This window comes from Solanum verrucosum, unplaced genomic scaffold (assembly GCF_900185275.1).
Source record: "Solanum verrucosum unplaced genomic scaffold, falcon-dt-bn FXZP01000011.1, whole genome shotgun sequence".
NCBI classification, from domain to species: Eukaryota; Viridiplantae; Streptophyta; class Magnoliopsida; order Solanales; family Solanaceae; genus Solanum; species Solanum verrucosum.
In genome coordinates, this window is record NW_026020058.1 from 1,698,742 (window position 1) to 1,720,949 (window position 22,208).

The 22,208-nt window shown below is 37.1% G+C and overlaps 1 protein-coding gene across 1 annotated transcript; it reads right to left on the reverse strand.

The window, feature by feature from the left end:
- Positions 1-6,628: 6,628 nt before the first annotated feature.
- On the reverse strand, positions 6,629-7,539 carry LOC125823240 (uncharacterized). Its single transcript, XM_049502638.1, has 2 exons — positions 7,169-7,539; positions 6,629-6,884 (listed from the first exon to the last, which is right to left on the reverse strand). The coding sequence occupies exons 1-2, from the start codon at positions 7,537-7,539 to the stop codon at positions 6,629-6,631; spliced, it is 627 nt and encodes a 208-aa protein (XP_049358595.1).
- Positions 7,540-22,208: the final 14,669 nt, after the last annotated feature.

The following is a 22,208-nucleotide window of genomic DNA, read 5'->3' on the forward strand; positions in this document are numbered from 1 at the left end:
TCACAGGCTCCAGGTACTTTTGTCACTATTCCTTGAGAAATTTGTTGCAGATCAGAGCCAAACCAGGACTTTAGTCGAGCAAATTGTACACTAGATGCTCCAGCTAATAGAGCCAGATGTGTTAGTTGCAGAAAAGAGGGTTAAAGATGAGATGCGGAAGGAGATGGCTGTCTTAAAAGACAGGATAAATGGTTTGGAGATCCTTGTCTAGGATCGGTTGCAAGTTATAGGGTCAGTCGGTACTGAAGAGTTCAAGACACAATGCCGAGATGCTAAATTGGATGTAAAGCCTGTACAGGTTCCGACTCCGGTCATGCCAGAGTACTTGATGCAAGTGCTCAGTCACGCATCTACCACTCAGTCCCTTGACGACTTTTTGGGGGAACTCCCTAAAAGCAAATCCAGTAATTGAAAGAAAAAAGATAGAGAGTCTAATGAGGAGCTGTCGGCTGACCTGTCTAGAGAGGAAAGAAGGCAACAAAAGAAAGTCTGCAAGGCATCAAAGAAGCAAGCAAAAGAAGAAGAAGCACTTCCGCTACAACAATGAGATGCAGTGTTAGTTGGCGCTTCTGGCAGCAGAGCACATGTCCTAGTTAGTGGTAGCTAGCGTAACCCAAAGATGGTTTCTTAGAGTGCACCCGTGATAAGGGTGTCGATGCTGATCCGGCTACTGACGCTTAGTGCGCCATAGGTATGACCCCTCCACACAACCCTATTTTGTTTTTCGTCATTGACTTTGAGGGAAAAGTCTTTTTTTGGGGGGAGGAGGTGGTGAGCAACTTGCTATTTTTAGCTGCTAAAATGAATGGAAGTTGACTCTGTGTATTTTTTCCTGATAAATTGTGATTGTTGTTTTTGGATTCTGATAAAAAGATAAATGTTTGTTTGTTGGGTTGGACAACAACTATTTTTGTGTAAAATAAGGACCTTAATCTTAAATTTGATTGTTAGGATCTTTAGATGACATGTTAGGTACTTACATGTTGAACATTGCTAGTCTGATGAATAAATTGGTGAACTAATAAATTGGAAAATGTAATCTTGTGTCATGTGTGCGTAAGGTTTGCTTGAAGTTTAACGCTAGGAATAGAAACTTGAACTTACCCAAGTAGTCTTGCTTAAATCTCAGAATAACCGAATAGGAAAGGATCAGTAGGCCATTTTTTCTAATCCATTAAAAAGCCAAAAATAAAACAACCAAATAAAAATTTTATCACTTGAACCCGATTTAAGCGTGAAAATCAATTTTGTTCTTACCCATTAAATATCATATCCTTGGGTCTCCAACGAAACGATGTCACAATTTAGGCCAAAAGCCTAAGTTGAGGGTGATTGCAACCCGAGCTGAAAGAAGAAGTGAAAAAGAAGGTTCAGCCAGTTAGCTGAAAGAACAAAAACAAAAAAAAAGAAAAGAAAAAGAAAATAATGATTGTTGGGATGTACTAAAATGAAGTAAAAGAGTGAATAGCTCAGAAAGATTTGTGTGAAAATGAAACTTTGGAAAACTAAGGGACTAGTCACTCACAAACCCAAATATCTATTCCCTAGCTTGAGCCTATGTTACAAGCCGATAAAGTCCTATAGTGATCCTATTCCAGGTGTTTGAAAGATAGAGCGTAGAAAGCAAGGGCAAGCCTATGGTCTTTTGTTGTTAGTGTTAGAAGTTCTTTGAGAGTGGGAGCGTAGAACTTAGTCCCAATTATCATGAGTGAAGGACTTTTTTGGTGTGAGGACACAGTGATTGCATTTGATAGTAGATTGTGTTAGCTGACCGTACACGGGCGTAAGCATGGTCGACTATGAGTAATGGGATGTCATAGATTGATCATTGCATGTTAGACTGATGGTTTTGGATACAATTTGTGATTAAGATGGTTGCTGCATAGTTTCATAATTGTTTGAATGTCTAAGGACTGAATGTATTGTTTTTCTCATCACTTGATGACAAGTAATGGTTCTAAGTTGAGGGTGTTGATGTGCCGCGAGATCTTGGCACATTTGACTCTTGAAAACTAAGGATTAATACTAGAATCGAGTGTATTTATGTGGATATGATGTATTTGGTAATGTTTGTACAGGTAAAGCAGGTGGATGTGAAAGAAGAAAGAAAATAAGAAAATGCAGAAGAATTGGAACAATTAAAGACCACAGATGGCCTCACGGGCCATGTTCTTCACTACTGATCGTGAATAGGCTCGTGGAGTTGGACCAGTGATCAGGCATCAAGGAGTTAAGATGAGAGTTGACCAAGTGAAGACCACAGGCACCTATACAGACCATGGTCATTGTCACGAGTTGTAATTTTTCCTATGGTGACTTTCCAGTGTAGAGGCATTGAAGACCCAAGTTTGGAGAAGTGTAAGTGAAGACAACAGGCACCTATACGGACCGTGGTCATTTTCAAGGGTTGTGGTGTTGCCCATGGTGAATTTTCAGTGGAAAGGCATTGAGAACCCAAGTTTAGAGAGGTGCAAGGAAAGACCATGAACGGCTTTTGACAGACCGTGGTGGCACCCGTGAAGATGCACGACAGATCTGTCCTAGTTCGAGTAGGACTCTTTTTAGACACTTTATTTGAATTAATTAGGGTGTTTTTAGTTTTTATCTCATCTTATCTTGAATGAGGGACTAAGTTTCAGATATTGTTAGCTTTAGTTTTTGACGGTTAACATTGAATCAAGTTTCGAAGTTGGATTTCCAGTTATGAATTATCAAATGCTTATCGATTTTGCATATTTTACTAAGTACTTTATTATCATGTTTTCATTATATAATTTTGTATGTTTACGTGAAATCATGAGATACTAAATACCACAACTGGGATTGTGGGATCTATGACGTAAATCTAAGTGTCATTCGGTTAGACAAGTGGAAGGCGATTTGTATTTGCAAACTATAATTTAGCTTTTGCTATTCATGTATTCTAATGAGTGAACACATTAGAGTGTAGCCTGTATTTATCATTTGTTCGAGTGAAAAATGATTGTTGGGAAAAAGCTGAATTAATCTGATGAAATGGAGTCAAAGTGTCATGACCCAGGGGTACACCCTAGACGTAACATGGCGTACTTGACCCCAAAGGGATCTCATACAAGCCCTTAGCATACCATAACATACGCTAATAGAAAAGTACGGCAATTTAAAAAGTTAATCCATACAATCGAAAACATTTTCATAAAGCAAGCAGGAGTCTTTACTACACTTTTGTCTCAAACCATCTACTAAAAACTCTTGAATAAAACTCTTGGGACGCAGCCCATATAAAGTCTAAAACATAAATAAACGACATAAGGAAATAACAAGTTTGTCCTCGAAGCTATGAGGACTCACCAAATCTTCAAGTCTTCTTGCTCCTTAGAAACCTAGCCTCCAAAGGAACTCAATCTATAAAACCCTACATTTGATTAGAATGTACGCAAAGTATGCGTTAGTACAAAATGTACCAAGTATGAAAGCTAGCACCACATCATAAGAGCATCTCAAAATGGTTAGTCAACATAAGACATAAGCATAAGAGATAATCACATAAACATAGCATAATCTCTAACATAAGCATTATATAGTCACAAGTCAACAAAAGACATAATAATGAGCATAGGAGATACATCATGTTCATAGCATAGTCTCTACTTAGACATTCATATTTACATACTTCAACCTTTGGTCATTTAAATTGCAAGAGAACTACTTCACCTCAAAGCATACTTGTACAAGGCAAGAATAGCATCACATAATACCATCCAAGCTAAGTACCACTTTTTGGTCATTCTTGAGCATAGTCCACATTCATAGTCAAAACTTAGGTTTTCATGTCATGGACATGTCTTAGGCTTTCATAAGTAGCTTCAAGTTATACGTTGTGCAATGCATGAGTAGCACCCCATAGTACTACCCATAGTAACCACAACTATTGGCCATCATACTAATCACCTTAGGATCTTGTTACTTAGCTTAACTTTCATGACCAAGGGAAACTTTAACCTCTAGTCAATACTAACAAGGAAGGCAACTTTGGCACAACCCTATCTCAACATACAACTTATAAGAAACACATTCTTGATTAACCCTAAGTCTCCTTGTGCAAGGCATGAGTGGCATCCTATACTACCAATCATACTAAGTATAACCTTTATCTTCTTATAATCTTGCTTCTTGGTTTGGAACCTAGTTCCTCTCTTGAACTCTAGAACCCTATGAGGTACTCTCTTAAGCACATCTTAGTTCTTTATTAGGTTGAACCCTATGAGATACTACTTTAAGCATGTCTAAATTCATTATTACTTTTGAACTCTATGAGTTACTTTATTAGGTAGGTCTTAGTTCAATTATGCTTTTGAACACTATGAGATGCTTCTTCAAGCATATCTTAGTTCATAGGATATGGAGATTGCTACTAGAACCCTTCACTCAACTATGTGAAGGCTTCCATCTTATGAGACCTAACTTGGGGAAAATCCACACTCTACTATGTAGGAGTTCCCTCTTTACTTGGATAGTCCTCACATCAACTAGGTGTGGTTCTCCTTTCAACTTGGAGCCCGAACCCTACCTTGTGTGACCCTCCATTCTCATTGTAAATATCCACTTGAGGGAAAGCATGCACCCCAAGATTTACACCATTAAACCTTGATTAACATTCATGTCTCATGGAAGGGATTTCCTTGACAACCAATCCATGTTCAAGTGATCTCATCACTTTATACTTTCAAGCATTCATAAGGTAGGTTAGGTGAGTATAGGCCTTTCACCATAATTCTACCTATAAGACTCCTATTCATCACATTAACCCTATCTCGAAACTCTAGTGATTCGACATTCATGATTACAAGCCTTACTCTCAAAGCCCTACTTCATTCTATCATCATTCATATCTAGGTCACAAGACATTCAATCACATTCTTCATTGTTAGGTGATTCTTAGTCATAATTCATCCTGCAAGATAAATCTCAAGCCTTACAAGTCGACGCCCATCATATTCAAATTCATCAATTTACACTAGGTAACCACGAAATTCATATAAATTCATCATAATATCACGAATAAAAATTAAATTAACCATAAACAAGTAGTATCCAACCTATTGGAATCATACCCAAATATTGCCACACTTTGGAAGAAACCCTAGCTTAGACTAGGGTTCTTCTTCACAAATTTGGGGGATTTCTAAGGGACTCTATGGGTGCAAGAACCCATAGATGAATAAGCTAAACATAACTTTAATCAAAGCCCAAACACAATCCTTCAATAATGTAGCCTTTGTTCTTGACCTTAGCTTCAAACTCTAGCTTCTTCTTCAATAGAGATTTTCTAGAGAGAGAAATATTTGAGAGGGGAGTAATTTGGGGTTTTGATTCTAAATGACTTAGTTAGGGTGGTAATGAATTAAAATACTATATATTGGTGTATAAATCCCATATAAAATGACCCCCATTTAATACTAACTAAATATGAATTTCCTATTTTGACCCTCAAATCAGCAGCCTCGTCCAGGGACTACGATCACTATGATGGCCCGTCAAGGGCACCACGGCCTGTGGTCCCTTGGAAGCAGCCTCCCCAACATGCCATGCCTCCCATGAGGCAAAGTCATGACCACGAGACCTTCCACGATCCCTGGTCAAGACCATGAGTCATTGTGATGGTCGTGGTCTTAAGGCAGTAGCTAGGCCTCAAGGCATTGCCTCCCACAATTTTAAGGGGGTTTCACGGGCCCCTTCATGGACTGTGGTCATGAAGGTTGTCGTGAACCTTGGGCAGTGCTAGGCCAAGGTTGGGTATTCTTGGCCTTTGGCTTAGTCCTTTCCCCCTAGGCTTGGCACTTGCCTTTACTACCCTCAACCAAACCCTAGGTGGTCTTCTATACTATGAGGTATAACACGTGCCTTGACGTTTAACCACTAAGCCACTCATTCTAAGAACGGGAAGCCTCATCTACGACTCTAATCCTCAACATCAAACTTTAGAACCCTAGCTTAAGGATCTAGTTTAGTCTAATAATTTTCGGTGAATTACAGTATCTCCTCCTTGGGAACATTCATTCTCAAATGACATCACTAAACATTTCTTATAGGAAACGACTCTAGACTAGCAGCCCATAATGCATGCAATACATATAAATGCACACAACCAAAGAGAAAAACTTCAACTCCGAGCTAAAAGAACTCAATGCAACACAATGGAGTAGGTACTACATCTACCAATCCATTATGCATGGAATTTTTTATTTTACTCATTTTCAAGGAGGAATTACCATATCCTAACGATAACATGCTCAACACACGTTCATGGAGCCTAAATGCAATTTACTCTGAAAAAACATTTATTCTAGGAGGAATCTTTCAACCCCAAAATAAAGCATGCTCACAACTCATCTCATGAAGTCAATTAGGCAACTCATGCTCAAAGCACTACAATATGAGGTAAAAGAATGCACATAAATCATTTCTACCAATACCTAAGCTTTTCATGAACATGCATATAAGTAAATCATGGAAACACATAAACACACAATAACCTTACTAGTTAGGCATACTATATCCCCTTTGGGAGCAAGCCTCTACAGATTTTTAACAAAGCATAAACAATCAATTAAGAAGCTATTACATATCGGAAACCACGTGAAGATCACTATTGATCATCCCTAGCTTGGAGGTTATAAAACCTATTCTTTTCTTGGGGCTCCTCATCAACACCACTAGAGTCAACTTTATTTCCCTCTCTTCCTTTTGTCTTTAGAACCAGACAATCTCTCATTTTGTGCCCACTCTTCACAAACCTATAGCTACCATCCATGCTAGCTAGGCACTTACCATAATGACTTCTCCCACACTTGGAGCAAGTAGTCATAGGCAATGGAGACCCACTACCTTTATCTTGGTCAAACCTAGGGGTGTTGGAAGAATCTTTACCAGAATACTTTTGTTTAGACCTAGGCCTACCTTGACCATCAGACTTAGCATTAGAAATTTCTCCCTCATTGGAGAAAATTCTCCCTCATTGGACGTAGCTCTCTTCATTTACCTATTCTTTTTCTTAAGCTTTGACTCTTTTATTTGTTGGAAAAATACTATGAGATGTGAGATGTCCAAATCATTGTGGAGCATTACCGCACGACATTCTTGTTCTACTATGTTGGACACCCCCGTCATGAACCTATTCATCGAGTACCTTGGATGTGCTGCCAAAGATGGAGCATACTTAGACAAAAGAGTGAATTTCAAGGCATACTTATTAACATTCATGTTACCTTGCTTAAGATTTATGAACTCTTCCATCTTAGCCTCCCTCAACTCCCGAGGAAAGAACCTATCAAAAAAGGCCGAATTAAATGCTTCCCATTCTATTGGGCCCGCTTCTACCGGTCCAACATCTTTCCATTGCTCATACCTCATTTGAGCAACATCCTTCAATTGGTAAGCGGCTAGCTCTGCTTTATCTCTCGAAGTCACTCCTATAATGGCAAGTATCTTGTACACCTCTTCTATAAACCCATTTGGATCCTCTTCCACCTTGGAGCCATAGAACTCCGGAGGGTTCATCCTTCAAAACTCCCTTACTCTAGAAGCATCCATCCCCCTTATAGGGTTTGCCGGAGCCACAACATCACTATTGGCTTGCGCCATTAAGTCTTGAGCCAACAGTTGCATAGAAGCCCTAAACTCCGCAAGAGTGACATTCTCCACTGGAGGGTCATTTGGAGCTTGAGGAGGAGCTTGGGGTGGAACTTGGAGAGGAACCTATTGCTCTCCATAGTCTTCGTCATCCCTCCTAGCATTAGCCCTTGTATTAGCCATACCCTGAAAAATCATAGGGCACACATTAGAAGAAGGACCTACTAGATCTAAACTCTATAGAACGACTTAGAGAATGAAAAAATGAGATTTCCTAATCACCCAATAAATTGCTATTCATAAATGTGGCTCGATTAACATTTATGAACAAGATTCTACTAGACGTGGTTTGAGACAATCCTAGAACCATTCTAAAACCTTGTGCTCTGATTACCAAGTTTGTCACGACCCAGGGGTACACCCTAGACGTAACATGGCGTCCTTGACCCCGAAGAGGTCTCATACAATCCCTTAGCATACCATAACATAAGACAATAGAAAAGTACAGAAATTTAAAAACTTAATCCATACAATCGAAAACATTTTCATAAATCAAGAGAAAGTCTTTACTACACTTTTGTCTTAAACCATCTACTAAAAACTCTTGAATAAAACTCTTGGGACGCAGCCCATATAAAGTCTAAAACATAAAGAAACGACATACGGAAATAACAGGTTTGTCCTCAAAGATATGAGGACTCACCAAACTTCAAGTCTTCTTAGTTCTTAGAAACCTAGCCTCCAAAGGAACTCAATCACTGATACTCTACATTTTATTAGAATGTAGGCAAAGTATGCATTAATACAAAATGTACCAAGTATGAAAGCTAGCACCACATCATAATAGCATCTCAAAATGGTTAGTCAACATAAGACATAAGCATAAGAGATAATAACATAATCATAGTATAATCTCCAACATAAGCATCATATAGTCGCAAGTCAACAAAATACATAATAATGAGCGTGGGAGATACATCATGTTCATAGCATAGTCTCTACTTAGACATTCATATTTACATACTTCAACCTTTGGTCTTTCATATTGCAAGAGAACTACTTCACAAACCACCTCAAAGTATACTTGTACAAGGCAAGAATAGCATCCCATAAAACCATCCAAGCAAAGTACCACTTTTTGTTCATTCTTGGGGATAGTCCACATTCATAGTAAAGACTTAGGTTTTCATGTCATGGACAAGTCTTAGGATTTCATAAGTAGCTTCAAGTTATACTTTGTGCAATGCATGAGTAGCATCCCATACTACTACCCACACTAAGCACTACTATTGGCCATCCTACTAATCACCTTAGGATCGTGTTACTTAGCTTAACATTCATGACCAAGGGAAACTCTCACCTCTAGTCAATACTAACAAGGAAGGCAACTATGGCACAACCCTATCTCAACATACAACTTATAAGAAATACTTTCTTGGTTAACCCTAAGTCATACTTGTGCAAGGCATGAGTGGCATCCCATACTACCAATCATACTAAGTATAACCTTTAGGTTCTCATACTCTTGCTTCTTGGTTTGGAACCTAGTTCCTCTCTTTAACTCTAGAACACTATGAGATACTCTCTTAAGCACATCTTAGTCCTTTATTAGGTTGAACCCTATGAGATACTACTTTAAGCATGTCTAAATTCATTATTACTTTTGAACTCTATGAGTTACTTTATTAGGTAAGTCTTAGTTCAATTATGCTTTTGAACATTATGAAATACTTCTTCAAGCATGTCTTAATTCATAGGATATGGAGATTGCTACTAGAACCCTTAACTCAACTATAAGAAGGCTTCCATCTCATGAGACATAACTTTGGGAAAACCCACACTCTACTATGTAAGAGTTCCCCCTTTACTTAGATAGTTCTCACATCAACTATGTGTTGTTTTCCTTTCAACTTGGAGCCCGGACCCTACCTTGTGTGACCCTCCATTCTCATTGTAAATATCCACTTGAGGGCAAGCATGCACCCCAAGATTTACACCATTAAACCTTGATTAACATTCGTGTCTCATGGAAGGGATATCCTTGATAACCAATCCATGTTCAAGTGATCTCATCACTTTATATTTTCAAGAATTCATAAGGTAGGTTAGGTGAGTATAGGCCTTTCACCATAATTCTACCTATTAGACTTCTATTCATCACATTAACTCTATCTTAAAACTCTAGTGATTCGACATTCATGATTACAAGCCTTACTCTCAAAGCCCTACTTCATTCTATCATCATTCATATCTAGGTCACAAGACATTCAATCACATTCTTCATTGTTCAGTGATTCTTAGTCATAATTCATCATGCAAGATAAATCACAAGCCTTACAATTCAAGACCCATCATATTCACATTCATCAATTTAGACTAGGGTAAGAACGAAATTCATATATATTCATTATAATATCATGAATCAACATTAAATTAACCATAAACAAGTATTATCCAACCTATTGGAATCATACCCAACTATACCCACACTTCGGAAGAAACCCTAGCTTAGATTGGGGTTCTTCTTCACAAATTTGGGGGATTTCTAGGGACTCTATGGGTGGAAGAACTCATAGATGAATAAGCTAAACATACCTTTAATCAAAGCCCTAACACAAGCCTTCAACAATGGAGCCTTTGTTCTTGACCTTAGCTTCAAACTCTAGCTTCTTCTTCAATGGAGGTTTTCTAGAGAGAGAATTATTTGAGAGGGGAGTGATTTGGGGTTTTAATTCTAAATGACATAGTTAGGGTGGTTAATGACTTAAAATACTATATATAGGTCTATCAAACCCATATAAAATGATACCCATTTAATACTAACTAAATATGAATTTACTATTTTGACCCTCGACTAGGCAGCCCCGTCCAGAGACTACAACTAGTTTGACGGCCCGTGGTGGTGCCCCAACTTTCCATGCCTCCCATGAGGCTAAGTCATGATCACGAGACCTCCCACTATCCCTGATCAAGAGCACGAGTCGTGGTGATGGTTATGGTCTTGGTGCAGTAGCTAGGCTTCAAGGCCTTGCCTCCCACAATTCTAAGGGGGAATCACGGGCCCCTTCATGGACCATGGTCATGACCAATTGTCGTGAAGGTGGTCGTAAACCATGGGCAGTGCTTGGCCAAGGTTGGGCAGCTTAGGCCTTGCCCCCTTAGCTTGGCACGTGCCCTTGCTACCCTCAACCAAACCCTAGGTGGTCTTCTATACTATGAGGTATAACCAGTACCTTGATGTTTAATCACTAAACCCCTCGCTCTAGGTACGGGAAACCTCATCTACGACTCTAATCCTCAACATCAAACCCTAAAACCCTAGTTTAAAGATCTAGTTAGTCTACTAGTTTTCGGGGCATTACAATATCTCCCCCTTGGGAACATTCATCCTCGAATGACATCACTAAACACTTCTTATAGGAAACAACTCTAGACCTGCAACCCATCTTTCATGCAATACATATAAATGCACACAACCAAAGAGCAAAACTTCAACTCCGAGCTAAAATAACTCAATGCAAAACAAGGGAGTAGGAACTACATCTACAAATCCATTATGCATGAAATTCTTTATTTTACTCATTTTCAAGGAGGAATTAGCACCTCCTAACTATAACATGCTCAACACACGCTCATGGAGCCTAAATTGAATTTACTCTCAAAGAGTATTTATTCTAGGAGGAATCTTTCAACTCTAAACTAAAGCATGCTCACAACTCATCTCATGAAGTTAATTAGGCAACTCATGCTCAAAGACCTACAACATGAGGTAAAACAATGCACATAAGTCATTTCTACGAAGAACTAAGCTTTTCATGAACATGCATATAAGGAAATCATGGAAACAGAGAAACACACAATAACCTTACTAGCTAGGCACACTATCTCCCCCTTGTGCAAGCCTCTACGAATTTCTAGCAAAGCATAAACAATCAATTAAAAAGCTATTACATACCGGAAGCCACATGAAGATCACTCTTGATCATCCCTAGCTTGGATGTTATAGAACCTATTCTCCTTTTGGGGCTTCTTATCAACCCCACTAGAGTTAACTTTCTTTTCGTCTCTTTCTTTGGCCTTCAGAACGGGACAATCTCTCATTTTGTGCCCACTCTTCCCACACCCATAGCAACAATCCATGCAGGCTAGGCACTTACCATAGTGACTTATCACACACTTGGAGCAAGTAGTCTTAGGCCTTACCGCCTTGGCTTGGCACTTGCCTTTGCTACCCTCAACCAAACCCTAGGTGGTCTTCTATACTACGATGTATAACAGGTGTCTTGACGTTTAACCACTAAACTCCTCATTCTAAGTACGAGAAGCCTCATCTACGACTCTAATCCTCAACATCAAATTCTAAAACCCTAGCTTAGGGTTCTAGTTTAGTCTACTAGTTTCCGGGGCATTACTCAAAGTTCAAGTCCAAGAAGAAAGAGCTTTAACACTATTATAAGCGAGAGTAAAAATTGTTAAAACTCTAGGACTGGGAGGACTTGAGTGAAAATTATCTAATTAGACTGAGATGTGTTAGATATATTTGACTCGCCTGTATTTTGTAGAGACAAATTGCCTGAAACTTAATGACGGAAGAACATTAGATGCAACGTTATGGGGAACACACTCCTAGTTTTATTCAATTATAAATAAAACAGTAAAATCAAGACTCTGTTAATTGTGAACTCCAGATTTGGCTTAACAACCTTAGTTACTAGAATTTTACCACTAAACCCAATTTACTTTCTACAATCTTTCTGTTTATGAAATAATAACAACATTTGGGTAAATTCACTGTTGAGTTTACCCAAATGTTGTTATTATTTCATAAACAGAAAGATTGTAGAAAGTAAATTGGGTTTAGTGGTAAAATTCTAGTAACTAAGGTGGTTAAGCCAAATCTGGAGTTCACAATTAACAGAGTCTTGATTTTAATGTTTAAGGATATATTTGTGTCAAAGTATAATAAAAGGGTGTATTTGGACTTAAAATATAACGGGAAGGGTATATTTGGACCCAAAGTATAACAAAGGGTATCTTTAAACTATTTCCAATAGTATAATTGTTTATTTGACCCTTTTCCATTTAAAAATATATCTACAAAAACCAATAGACTCTAGGTAAGGGTTCAAGTGACTCCATAGGAAAGGTATTAAGAACCTTTCAAAATCCACAATTGTTGATCCCGACTAAATTCATTTTTTTCAAATTAAAGAGGAGATAAAAATATTGTATGAGTATATAATAAACATGAAATATAAAAAAAGAATAAAGTAAATCATAATATAAGAAACAACCTAATTTTGTCTAATTCCAATGATATCCACAATAATGAATCCAAAAATAATATTCGAACTTCATTCGATTAGCTTCTTTCGAAAGCAACGTTGGGTACCTATAAAGACACTTATTAAAAGTGTTATTAATGGATAAATATGAATCAAATAAATAAATATGAATATTAACTTTAAAATAAAACTCGTCTTATGAATATGGGAAGCCTTGAAAATCGATGAAAATTTCTTGATCGGCCAATTAAAACGTACAATATATATGAACTTCAACTTAATTCTCTGTCTTTTAAATTTGGGGGTCTTCAAAAAGTAACTGAGGGATTTTTTCATTGGGCAATTTTAATAGAAAATATTTCTAAACAAAAAATTATTCTCATAAATTAACAAAGATAAGATAAAACAATATGTTAAAAAAACAAATAATAACAACACAAACAAAATATTAATGACAACCAAGTGATAAATAAAAACAAATTTAAATTTTTTAAAAATAAAATTAGAAATTGGAAATATTTTTTAAAAACAAACTTAAATTTTTTTTAGGGGGGGGGAGGGCGGAGGGGTAGTGGGTGAGGGTGCGGTAAAAAAATAAAAAATTGAAGTTGAAAGTATATTTTTTTCAAAAAGCTTTAAATTTATTTATTTATTTCAACAAAAAATTGTTGATTTTTTCAAAAATATAATTTTAGTCTTTCAAAAAAAAATATTGTAATTTGAAGTTGGAGAAGAGTTTTGGAAAATGTTTTTCTTAATTTTTGAAGGAAAGTCATTTTCCTTAAATTTGAGGAAAATGAGTTGATTTGGAAATTTTTTCTAAAACATTTTACCCAACCAAACATGAGAAATTGGAAAACATTTTCCTTCGTACCAAAGACACTCATAATATAACTCATTGGAAAGTCATAAGTGAGTAAAATAAAATGTAGCAAAATTGCTAAACACAATAGAGATACGAATACAATAGAGAGTATAAAATCAATAAGAGAATAACGCAGTGCAAGAAACAAAATTAAATCTATCTTAAAAAGAAAAACATAACAAGCTTAGAAACACAAATTCAAAAATGACAACATATTTATGTATTAATCAACATTTAAATGAAAGTTAAATCAATTAAGTAAAGAACTTGGATTTGCTAATGATCCAGGTTCGTGGCAGTAAGAGTTGCAGCGGCTTACGTTGTGGTTCACGAAATATGGAGCAATGCCAAAGTTTGTCAATTTCTGATCAGATCTGGTAGTATCCCATCGTGACAGATATGGGTGAGCAGCAGTTGGGTTTTGGTTTACCTCGACGAGCCTTTAGTTGTTGGAGCTCATTGGTTCATGGAGAAATGAGAAAATCTGGCAAAATCTTGGGATTTTAGTCATTTTTCTTGGTGATTCCGAGAACAGATTCGCCGAAGTTGGTGCAATTCCTGCCTAGACTGGTGTTAGCTAGTACATGGGGGTTTGGCATCTGGTTCTATAGGATGTTCTGGTTAAAGCTTGGAGCTCTTGGTGGTTGTTAATTTGCAAAGCCTCGCCGGAGTTCATGGTTGTTGTTGTTGGTTGCGCTAGAGGAACTTGGACTAGTTCACCGAGGTTCGAGCTTCTAGTTTCTCAAAGCTAGAGATCGAAGCTTGCTGCTTCATGATGGTCCTCCATTGGCTATTTTACTGGTGACTGGTTTGGGGTTTTGAGTGGTCAGTTAGTGTGGAGATCTAGTAATATGTACAAGGAGAGGAGAGGTGGTTGGGTGTTGTTCCCTGTAAAAGAAAAAAAAAGATCATTTGGTGTTGAAATGGAAGTGTTCTGGTTGTAGTGGTTGTCACTGGTTGCCACCATAGTTACTAGTAGTGGTTGTGTATGAGGAAGATCATAGAGGGTGGGGCATGAAGAATAGCAACGAGGGAAAGACGACCGCTTGTTGGAAGCTCTAAAAATAATAGCTTTTTCTTTTCTTTTCTTTTAGTTTGGGTTCCCTTTTTTTTTTAGTTAACATTGGGGTTTTAATCTTTTACCGTTTTACCCCTCATATAATATAATGGATCAAAGTGTCAATTTAAAAACATAAGGACAACTCCCACACATTCCTAATAAATCATTAATGCTTAATAACATAATTGTCACATCCACTCAATTAAAATAACTTGAATCACTACCATTTAATTTGCAAACCTTATTGTTACCCTTAATTCAAATTCCGGGTCTGTTTGGGTGGAGACTGGTCGGAGCTCCGGCGAGCATGTCATTGAAGAAAGATAATGAATAGTAGAAAAGTAAAGTAAAAAAAATTTAAAATTGCACCCCAATTCTAAAATTTATTCACCACCCCCTTAATTTTGTGACTAAGGAATGACTGAAATAGGAAATTTAAAAATCACATTTGTACAATACTATTGCCTCAAAACTGAGGGCTCAAAACCATGTGCCATAAAACATTTGTGTATGCAATATTTTTTTGTATTCTAATGTATTTCTAGATTGTGCCAAACAAAACCAAAATGAATATTAGAAAATGTAACAAATAAAATGAATTTCAACAAATGTAATGAATATAACCAATGATATGCAAAAAAAAACAATTTAACAAAAAAAGAATAAGATTAAATCAGGCTGAGACAATATAAACAACATAGTCAAATGACTGTGAAAAAAATAGTGTATTCAAAATTAACTGATAAAAATATTAACATTTTTAAAAATAAAGATAGTAATTTATAAATGCATTGGAATTGCAAAATATTTATTTTGAGCCATTTAACAAATAAAGTACTAAAAGTATTAACTTTAAAAATACCAAGCCCAAATTTGATTTCAACTACTTTCCCTTTTATTTGATTAGGATCGATGAAAGAAATCCTGGTCAAACAAGGTTGACGAACTATAATGACCCAATTGGTCATTTTTGGATATTTTGTGAACGTATCATTTTTCCCCTTCAACTTTCAGCCCCGAGTTATTCTTGATTAAGTTTTTACAGTTGGTTTCAAACTTTGAGTAAAAAGTTTAGAATTTTGTAAGTTTTATTTTCGAAAGGCAAAGTTGCTTAAAAGTGGATTTCGATATCTTTTGGAGTTCCAAGTGTCAGAATGGAATTCTCTCGATTCCATTATTCCCAAAATGTAGAAACTATTCTGAGTGATTCATCGATTTCAGATTTAGAGTCGTTTTGAGGATTTGAGGTCCTAAATTGGAAATTGTTGAGTTTTAGCCTTTAGGTTGACTTTGATCAATATTTGGGGTTTGAATGCTGGGATCATATTTTCAAGGGTATTGTTGGTTTACGGGGGATGATTCTTTTCCTAGGTGAGGTCTTGGTTGAATTTTTGGATGTCCCGAGTGTGATTTAGCCTTTTTAGATGTCATATTCTTTCCTTGTGACTTTCATAAGTTTTGGATCATGGATACCTCAGTTTTGTGTTTCGATTGTCCCATTGAGTCTGGAACGTCAAGTACAATTAATTTGCATGTATGGTTTGTGTGTACCGTGTTCCGAATGAACCCCGAGGGTCATATCGATGATTGTTGTGGTTGTTGGTTTTTCGTTACCTGGAGTGCCTCGCGATTGCGAGAGGTTAATAGTTTTTGCAAACCTCACGATTGTGAGGAACATGTCGCTTTTGTTAAGGACCAGGTGAGTTGACCATCGTGATCATGAAAGGTTTGTTCACGATCATGAACTTCAGTTTTGCAAAGACCGTTTCGCGATCGTAAAGGCTGAGGATTTTGTGGGGTTCACTTTTACGAACCAATGGTCACTTTTTCGACATCAGAAAGGACATGCCATTTTGGGGGTTAAGCCCCATTTCTCATTTTTGAGTTTGATAAAATCCTTGGAGATGATTTTGAAGATATCTTTTGTACTAAATCATTTAGGTAAGCTTTTGTGACCCTAAAAAAAAAATTATCTTTGATTATTTATGGATTTTAACATCAAAACTTAGGATTTTGATTGGTTGATAGCAAGATTTTTCAAGAACCTAAGTTCTAAATTAAAATTGTGATGGTGCACTGAGTTTTATCCCTTTCTCGAAATGATTTTCACCAATGACTTTCAAATACCTTGGGTAATGGTTTCAAGTCAAGATTTTTGTAGTTAAACTTCAATTCCAAAATTGGGTTCTTGAGTTGATTGACCCATTTATTTCAAATGTCTAAATTGGGAGTTGTTATATTTGGGGCCTTATTGTGGTTACTTTATTGAAATAGATCGTGGGGCATTGGATAGAATTCTGAAACAGAAAACTCAAGATTCAGATTGATTAATTAATTGCATTAAGGCAAGTGATCTCTTAACTTTGTAAATACATTTCCCTTCATTTTTTGTGTTGCGGAGTAATGGAATTGAGAAAGGGTTCATTGTTCCACTTGATTAATCTTAACTTATAAAATAAACCATTTAAAGACAACCAAGGTCTCTCGAATGAATTCTACTCTTTATGTTTTGAGCTGCATCGAGGGAAAAATCTTTTCAAATGGGGATTAATGAAAAAGGCATAGTATTGATCACACTACTTTGTGAATTGCTTTGTTGTGGCCCCTATGTGATTAATTGATTAAATGTTTTGGTGGCATGAATGTGGACTTAAATTTCTTGAATTGTTATCTTTTTCTTATCGTGTGAAGTTTCTTATTTGTATTGAGTACTGAACATTGTGATGATATATGTGATATAAAGCCGAAAGGAAATGGTTGCAGGTAGTGAATTGATATAAAACTGAAGGGAAATCGGCTAGTGATTGAATATAAATCTGAAGGGAAATGGTTCTGGCTAGTGATTTGATATAAAGTCATAGGTAAATGGTTTCAGCTAGTGATGTGATATAAAGTCGGAGGGAAATGGTTCTGGCACGTGAATTGTTTAAAGCGAAAGGGAAATGGTTCCGGAAATTAATTCGATATAAAGCCTAAGGGAAATGATTTCGGCTAGTGATATGATATAAAGACTAAGGGAAATGGTTCCAGCTAGTGATATTGTGTCGAAAGGAACTGATTCTGGCAAGAGTTTTCATTAATGTGATTTAATGCCTTTTGATACTTGTGACTGAATTACTGTTACTTGTGATTGATCTACTTGTTACTTGTGAATTGGCATACTTGATATGTGTTGGTTGTTGAAACTATGACTATTGAACTGTATGGTTAAGCCTTGTGAACTATGCATTGTAAAACAATTAGGTTTGCTGATTTCTATGCAGGTTGTAGTTGTAGTTAGCACCTCAGATTTAAAAAGGCACGAAAATTCAGTCTTTAAGAAATGTGGTGTCAGTTCCTATGGTGCCATCCACGGCCCGTTTAACGACCCACGGACCGTAGACGAGGTCTGTGGTTGGCCAGTTAGTTTTTCCAAAATTGTCAAGTTCCAATACTTTTTCAACGGTTCACCAAGACGATCCCTCATCCAATTTATTAGTCGTAGGTGGGTCTCGTAAGTGAGCCCCATACTTAGACAAATTCAGGATCAAAATTTAACATCCATGGCCGGGATTAACGGACTGTCGTTGGACCTACGGTTCGTGGAAAAGGTGTGTCGATCAAATCCTCTAATCATCGCCTTAGTTCGAAACGTCGCCCGAACAGGACACTCTGTGGTTTAACCAACGGACCATTGGTCTGTCCATCGTTGGTGCCGGCAGTTAAATTTTTAGGGGCTTTTGGGTCTTTTACTAATTATTCTAGCCTAATACTATGTCATTTTACCCTTCACCAAAACCCTAATATAAGCGTTTAACCCCCAAATGTCCCCAATTAAAATCGTTCTCTCAAATTCATAAAAGAAGAACAAGTCTTACTCTCAAATATTTCTCTCTCTAGAAGTTGAAGAAAGCTGGGGTTTGCAAGCCAACTCTCTAATTCCACCATTGAAGTCAAGATTTTGGCATTGAGGTATGATAGTTTTCATTCATGGAGCCCAAATTCTTCAATTTACAAAGTTAGAATTCCCCAATTGAGTTAGGGTTTTCTTCCATGTCATGGGTTCCTTTTAATTATGGATTTATTTAAATGTTTTATGATCTATCAAGCATGAATTGACATAATTACATGATTTTATGATGAATTCCCATGAACCCATGCCTAACCCATGTTTTCTAGATATTGATGATTGAAAGTGAGTTTTGAACCATGAAAGGTGAATTGTGGAATTATCCATATTCTTATGAAATTGATGTAGATATTTCAAGGATGCTTTGAGAGTGAAGTATCAATGTTGTTGTTATTGTTGTGTTGTTGAAAGTATTTCTCATATAAACATGAAAGCATGATTTGTGAAAATTTTCTCACATAATAGGGGTTTTTAAGGTTTAAAGGTCTTCTCACCTAAAATAAACCAATGATAAGGAGATATTCTAATGATGAGGCAAGAGTCTATTACCCATGCTCTCTAATTGAAAGACAAGAGGCAATTATCCATGTCACATGATGTAAGGAGAAAAGGCAATTACTCATGTTCCTTTAAGAGCTAAGATGAATATGATTAAGGGCTATTATGTGGAAGTTAAGCTCAGTACCGAGTGGACAAGTGGAACTTACACGTGTCCCATAAACTATGTTCCAACATAGGATTGTCTAGATAGACATTTGCTAGTGGTTCCACATAAGCTAGAAGTTCATGGTCCTTACCTTGGCAAGTAGGACAACTCTTTTTTTATGGGGGGAAGACACTGGATTCCATGCTACTAGCTCACATGGTCTTACATGTCGGTTAAGTCTACTTATAACAAGCAAGCTAAGATAAACTAATATTACTTCAAGAAGTATATTACGCATGTTTTTAACATAATGTTCGCTTGCATTGATCATGTTTTACGCTAATGTTTTCTACTATTCAAGATTTATGTTTTAGCTTGATCAGTGCATTCTCATGAAAATGTCTCCTTTTTAGCATGACTTTATATGTTTTATGCATGGCTATCATACTTATTACATATTTGTACTAACGTATATTGTTGCCTACATTTTCCCAAATGAAGGGTCTGGAAGTCAGGGTTACCAGTTTTCTTGCTAGAGTTCCTTGAGGAGATTTCGAGCTTTGGTAAGTCCTCATGCTTCGAGGATCGGACATATATTATTTTTAGTATTTCCTTACTTTTTGTTTTCAAACATGATCTATGGGCTATTTCCAGATTCATTCTTATGTACTAGATGACTTTGAGACGATGTTTAGATTTCAGCTTTTCTCTATAAAACTTTTATATATTGAAACTGTCTTTTAATCTCTTTATTATATTTCTTTTATGATGAAAGCTAAGTGGTTTGTATGGAGATTCTCAGGGTCTTATACGCCATGTTACACCTTGAGTCTACCATGGGTCGTGACAATCTTGGTAATCAGAGCACAAGGTTTAGAAAGGTCCTAGGAAGTCTCATAATTCATATCGAGTAGAGTCTTGTTTATAAGTGTGAAGCGCGCCACATTTATGAATGAGAGGTTATAAGATGTTTAGGAAACTTCACTTCTTTCATCACTCTAAAGTTGTGCGATAGATTTTAACACTATAAGGTCTCTCTCCTAATCATTATCTGATGCTCTACATGAGATGGCTACTCGAAGATCTTATGCTAGAAGAAATGTGAGGGAGAATGCGAATCAAGAAGCTCCTCCTCAAGCTTCGGTCGACCCTATGGCTGAGCAAGTGACTAATGTAGAGTTTAGGGCTACTTTTTAAGTATTTTCTCAAGCCTATAGAGAGCTTGTGGTCCCCGTGAACCCAAATGTGGGTATGGCGGCATCTAGAGTAAGGGAATTCACTAGAATGAATCCTCCATAGTTCTATGATTCTAAGGTTGAGAAATACCCTCAAAAGTTCATTGATCAGGTTTACAAGGTGTTGATGATCATGGGAATGACACTGGTGGAAAAGGAGAAATTGTCCGCTTATCAACTTCAGGGTGTTTCTCAAAGATGGTTCAACCAATAGAAAGAGGGGAGACCGGAAGATGTGTTTCCTCTCTACTGGGATAAGTTCAAAGTTGTGTTCCTTAATAGGTTCATTCCCCTTGAAATGAGGGAGGCAAAGGTGCTCGAGTTCATCAACCTATGTCAAGGAAGTATGAGTGTGAAGGAATATGCGTTGAACCTCACACAATAATCTCGATATGATCCTAGTATGATTGTCGATCCTAGGGCAAAGATGAGTAAGTTTGTTTTGGGTGTGTCCAAAATGTTGGTTAAGGAATGTCTTACTATGTTTGTCAATTATATGAACATTTCTCATCTCTTGGTTCATGCTCAACAAATTGAAAAGGAGAAACTTAAGGAAAGGTCCAGGGAGGCAAAGAGAGCTAAGATCGGTGATGGTAACTTCTCACATTCAAGGTTTGATGGAGATGGTCGTTCTAGGTTTTGACAAAGGTTTTCTGGTAAAGGTTCCTCCAATGCTCCTTCCAAGTTCAACAGAGATATGGTGTCTAACCCTAAGACGCAAAGAGGAAATGGTAGTTGATCTTTATTGCCCACTTGTGCTAAGTGTGGAAGGAAGCATGAGGGCAAGTGTCTAGCTGGTTCCAATGCCTTTTTTGGTTGTGGTAAGATTGACCACAAGATAACAGTTTTTCCTTCAGTTACTAAGAATGATGGAGATAATCATCGAAGGGTTAAACCTAATCCTTCATCTAGTCCTAGTGGAAGTTAGAATCAAAACGGATTTTACGCACTTCAGACTCGTAGTGAACCAGAGGGTTCTCCTGATGTCCTAGTGGAAGTTAGAAGCAACACTGTTTCTGCACTTCAGAATTGTCTTTCTTGACGCCATCTATGGCTAGGAGGTTTGATATTCTTCCAGAAATGTTGTTAGATCCTTTTTTTTGTCTCTACATCTGTTGGTTATTCTGTTGTGGCTAAAAGGGTCTATAGAAAGTGTCTTGTCTCCTTGTCCCATAGAGTTATTCTTGTTGATCTGGTAGAGCTTAATATGCTAGATTTTGATGTTATTCTTTGTATGGATTGGTTGCATGCATGTTATGCTTCAATTGATTATAGGACTCGTGTAGTCAAGTTTCAGTTTCCAAATGAGCCCGATTTAGAGTTGAAAGGGGGAAATTATATTCCCAAGGGTCAGTTTGTAAAGCTAGAAAGATGATTGCGAAGGGTTTCACATACCATCTAGTTAGGGTGAGGGATGTGGATTCCAAACCCCCTACTCTTGAATCAATTCCCATGGTTAATGAGTTTTCAGAAGTTTTCCTAGATGATTTTCTCGATATTCCTCCCAAAAGGTAAATAGACTTCGGTATTGACCTTCTCCCAGATATGCAACCTATCTCTATTCCTCTTTACCGAATGGCTCCGACAGAACTAAAGGAGTTGAAAGAGCAATTGAAA

What these genes read in the sequence shown, in the direction of transcription:
- LOC125823240 (XM_049502638.1), bottom strand. Translation starts at nt 7,539, where the DNA reads ATGAACCCTCCGGAGTTCTATGGCTCCAAGGTGGAAGAGGATCCAAAT. An exon ending in TCTTTGGCAGCACATCCAAG is followed by an intron (nt 6,885 to 7,168) that starts GTACTCGATGAA and finishes CAACACCCCTAG; the next exon opens with GTTTGACCAAGATAAAGGTA.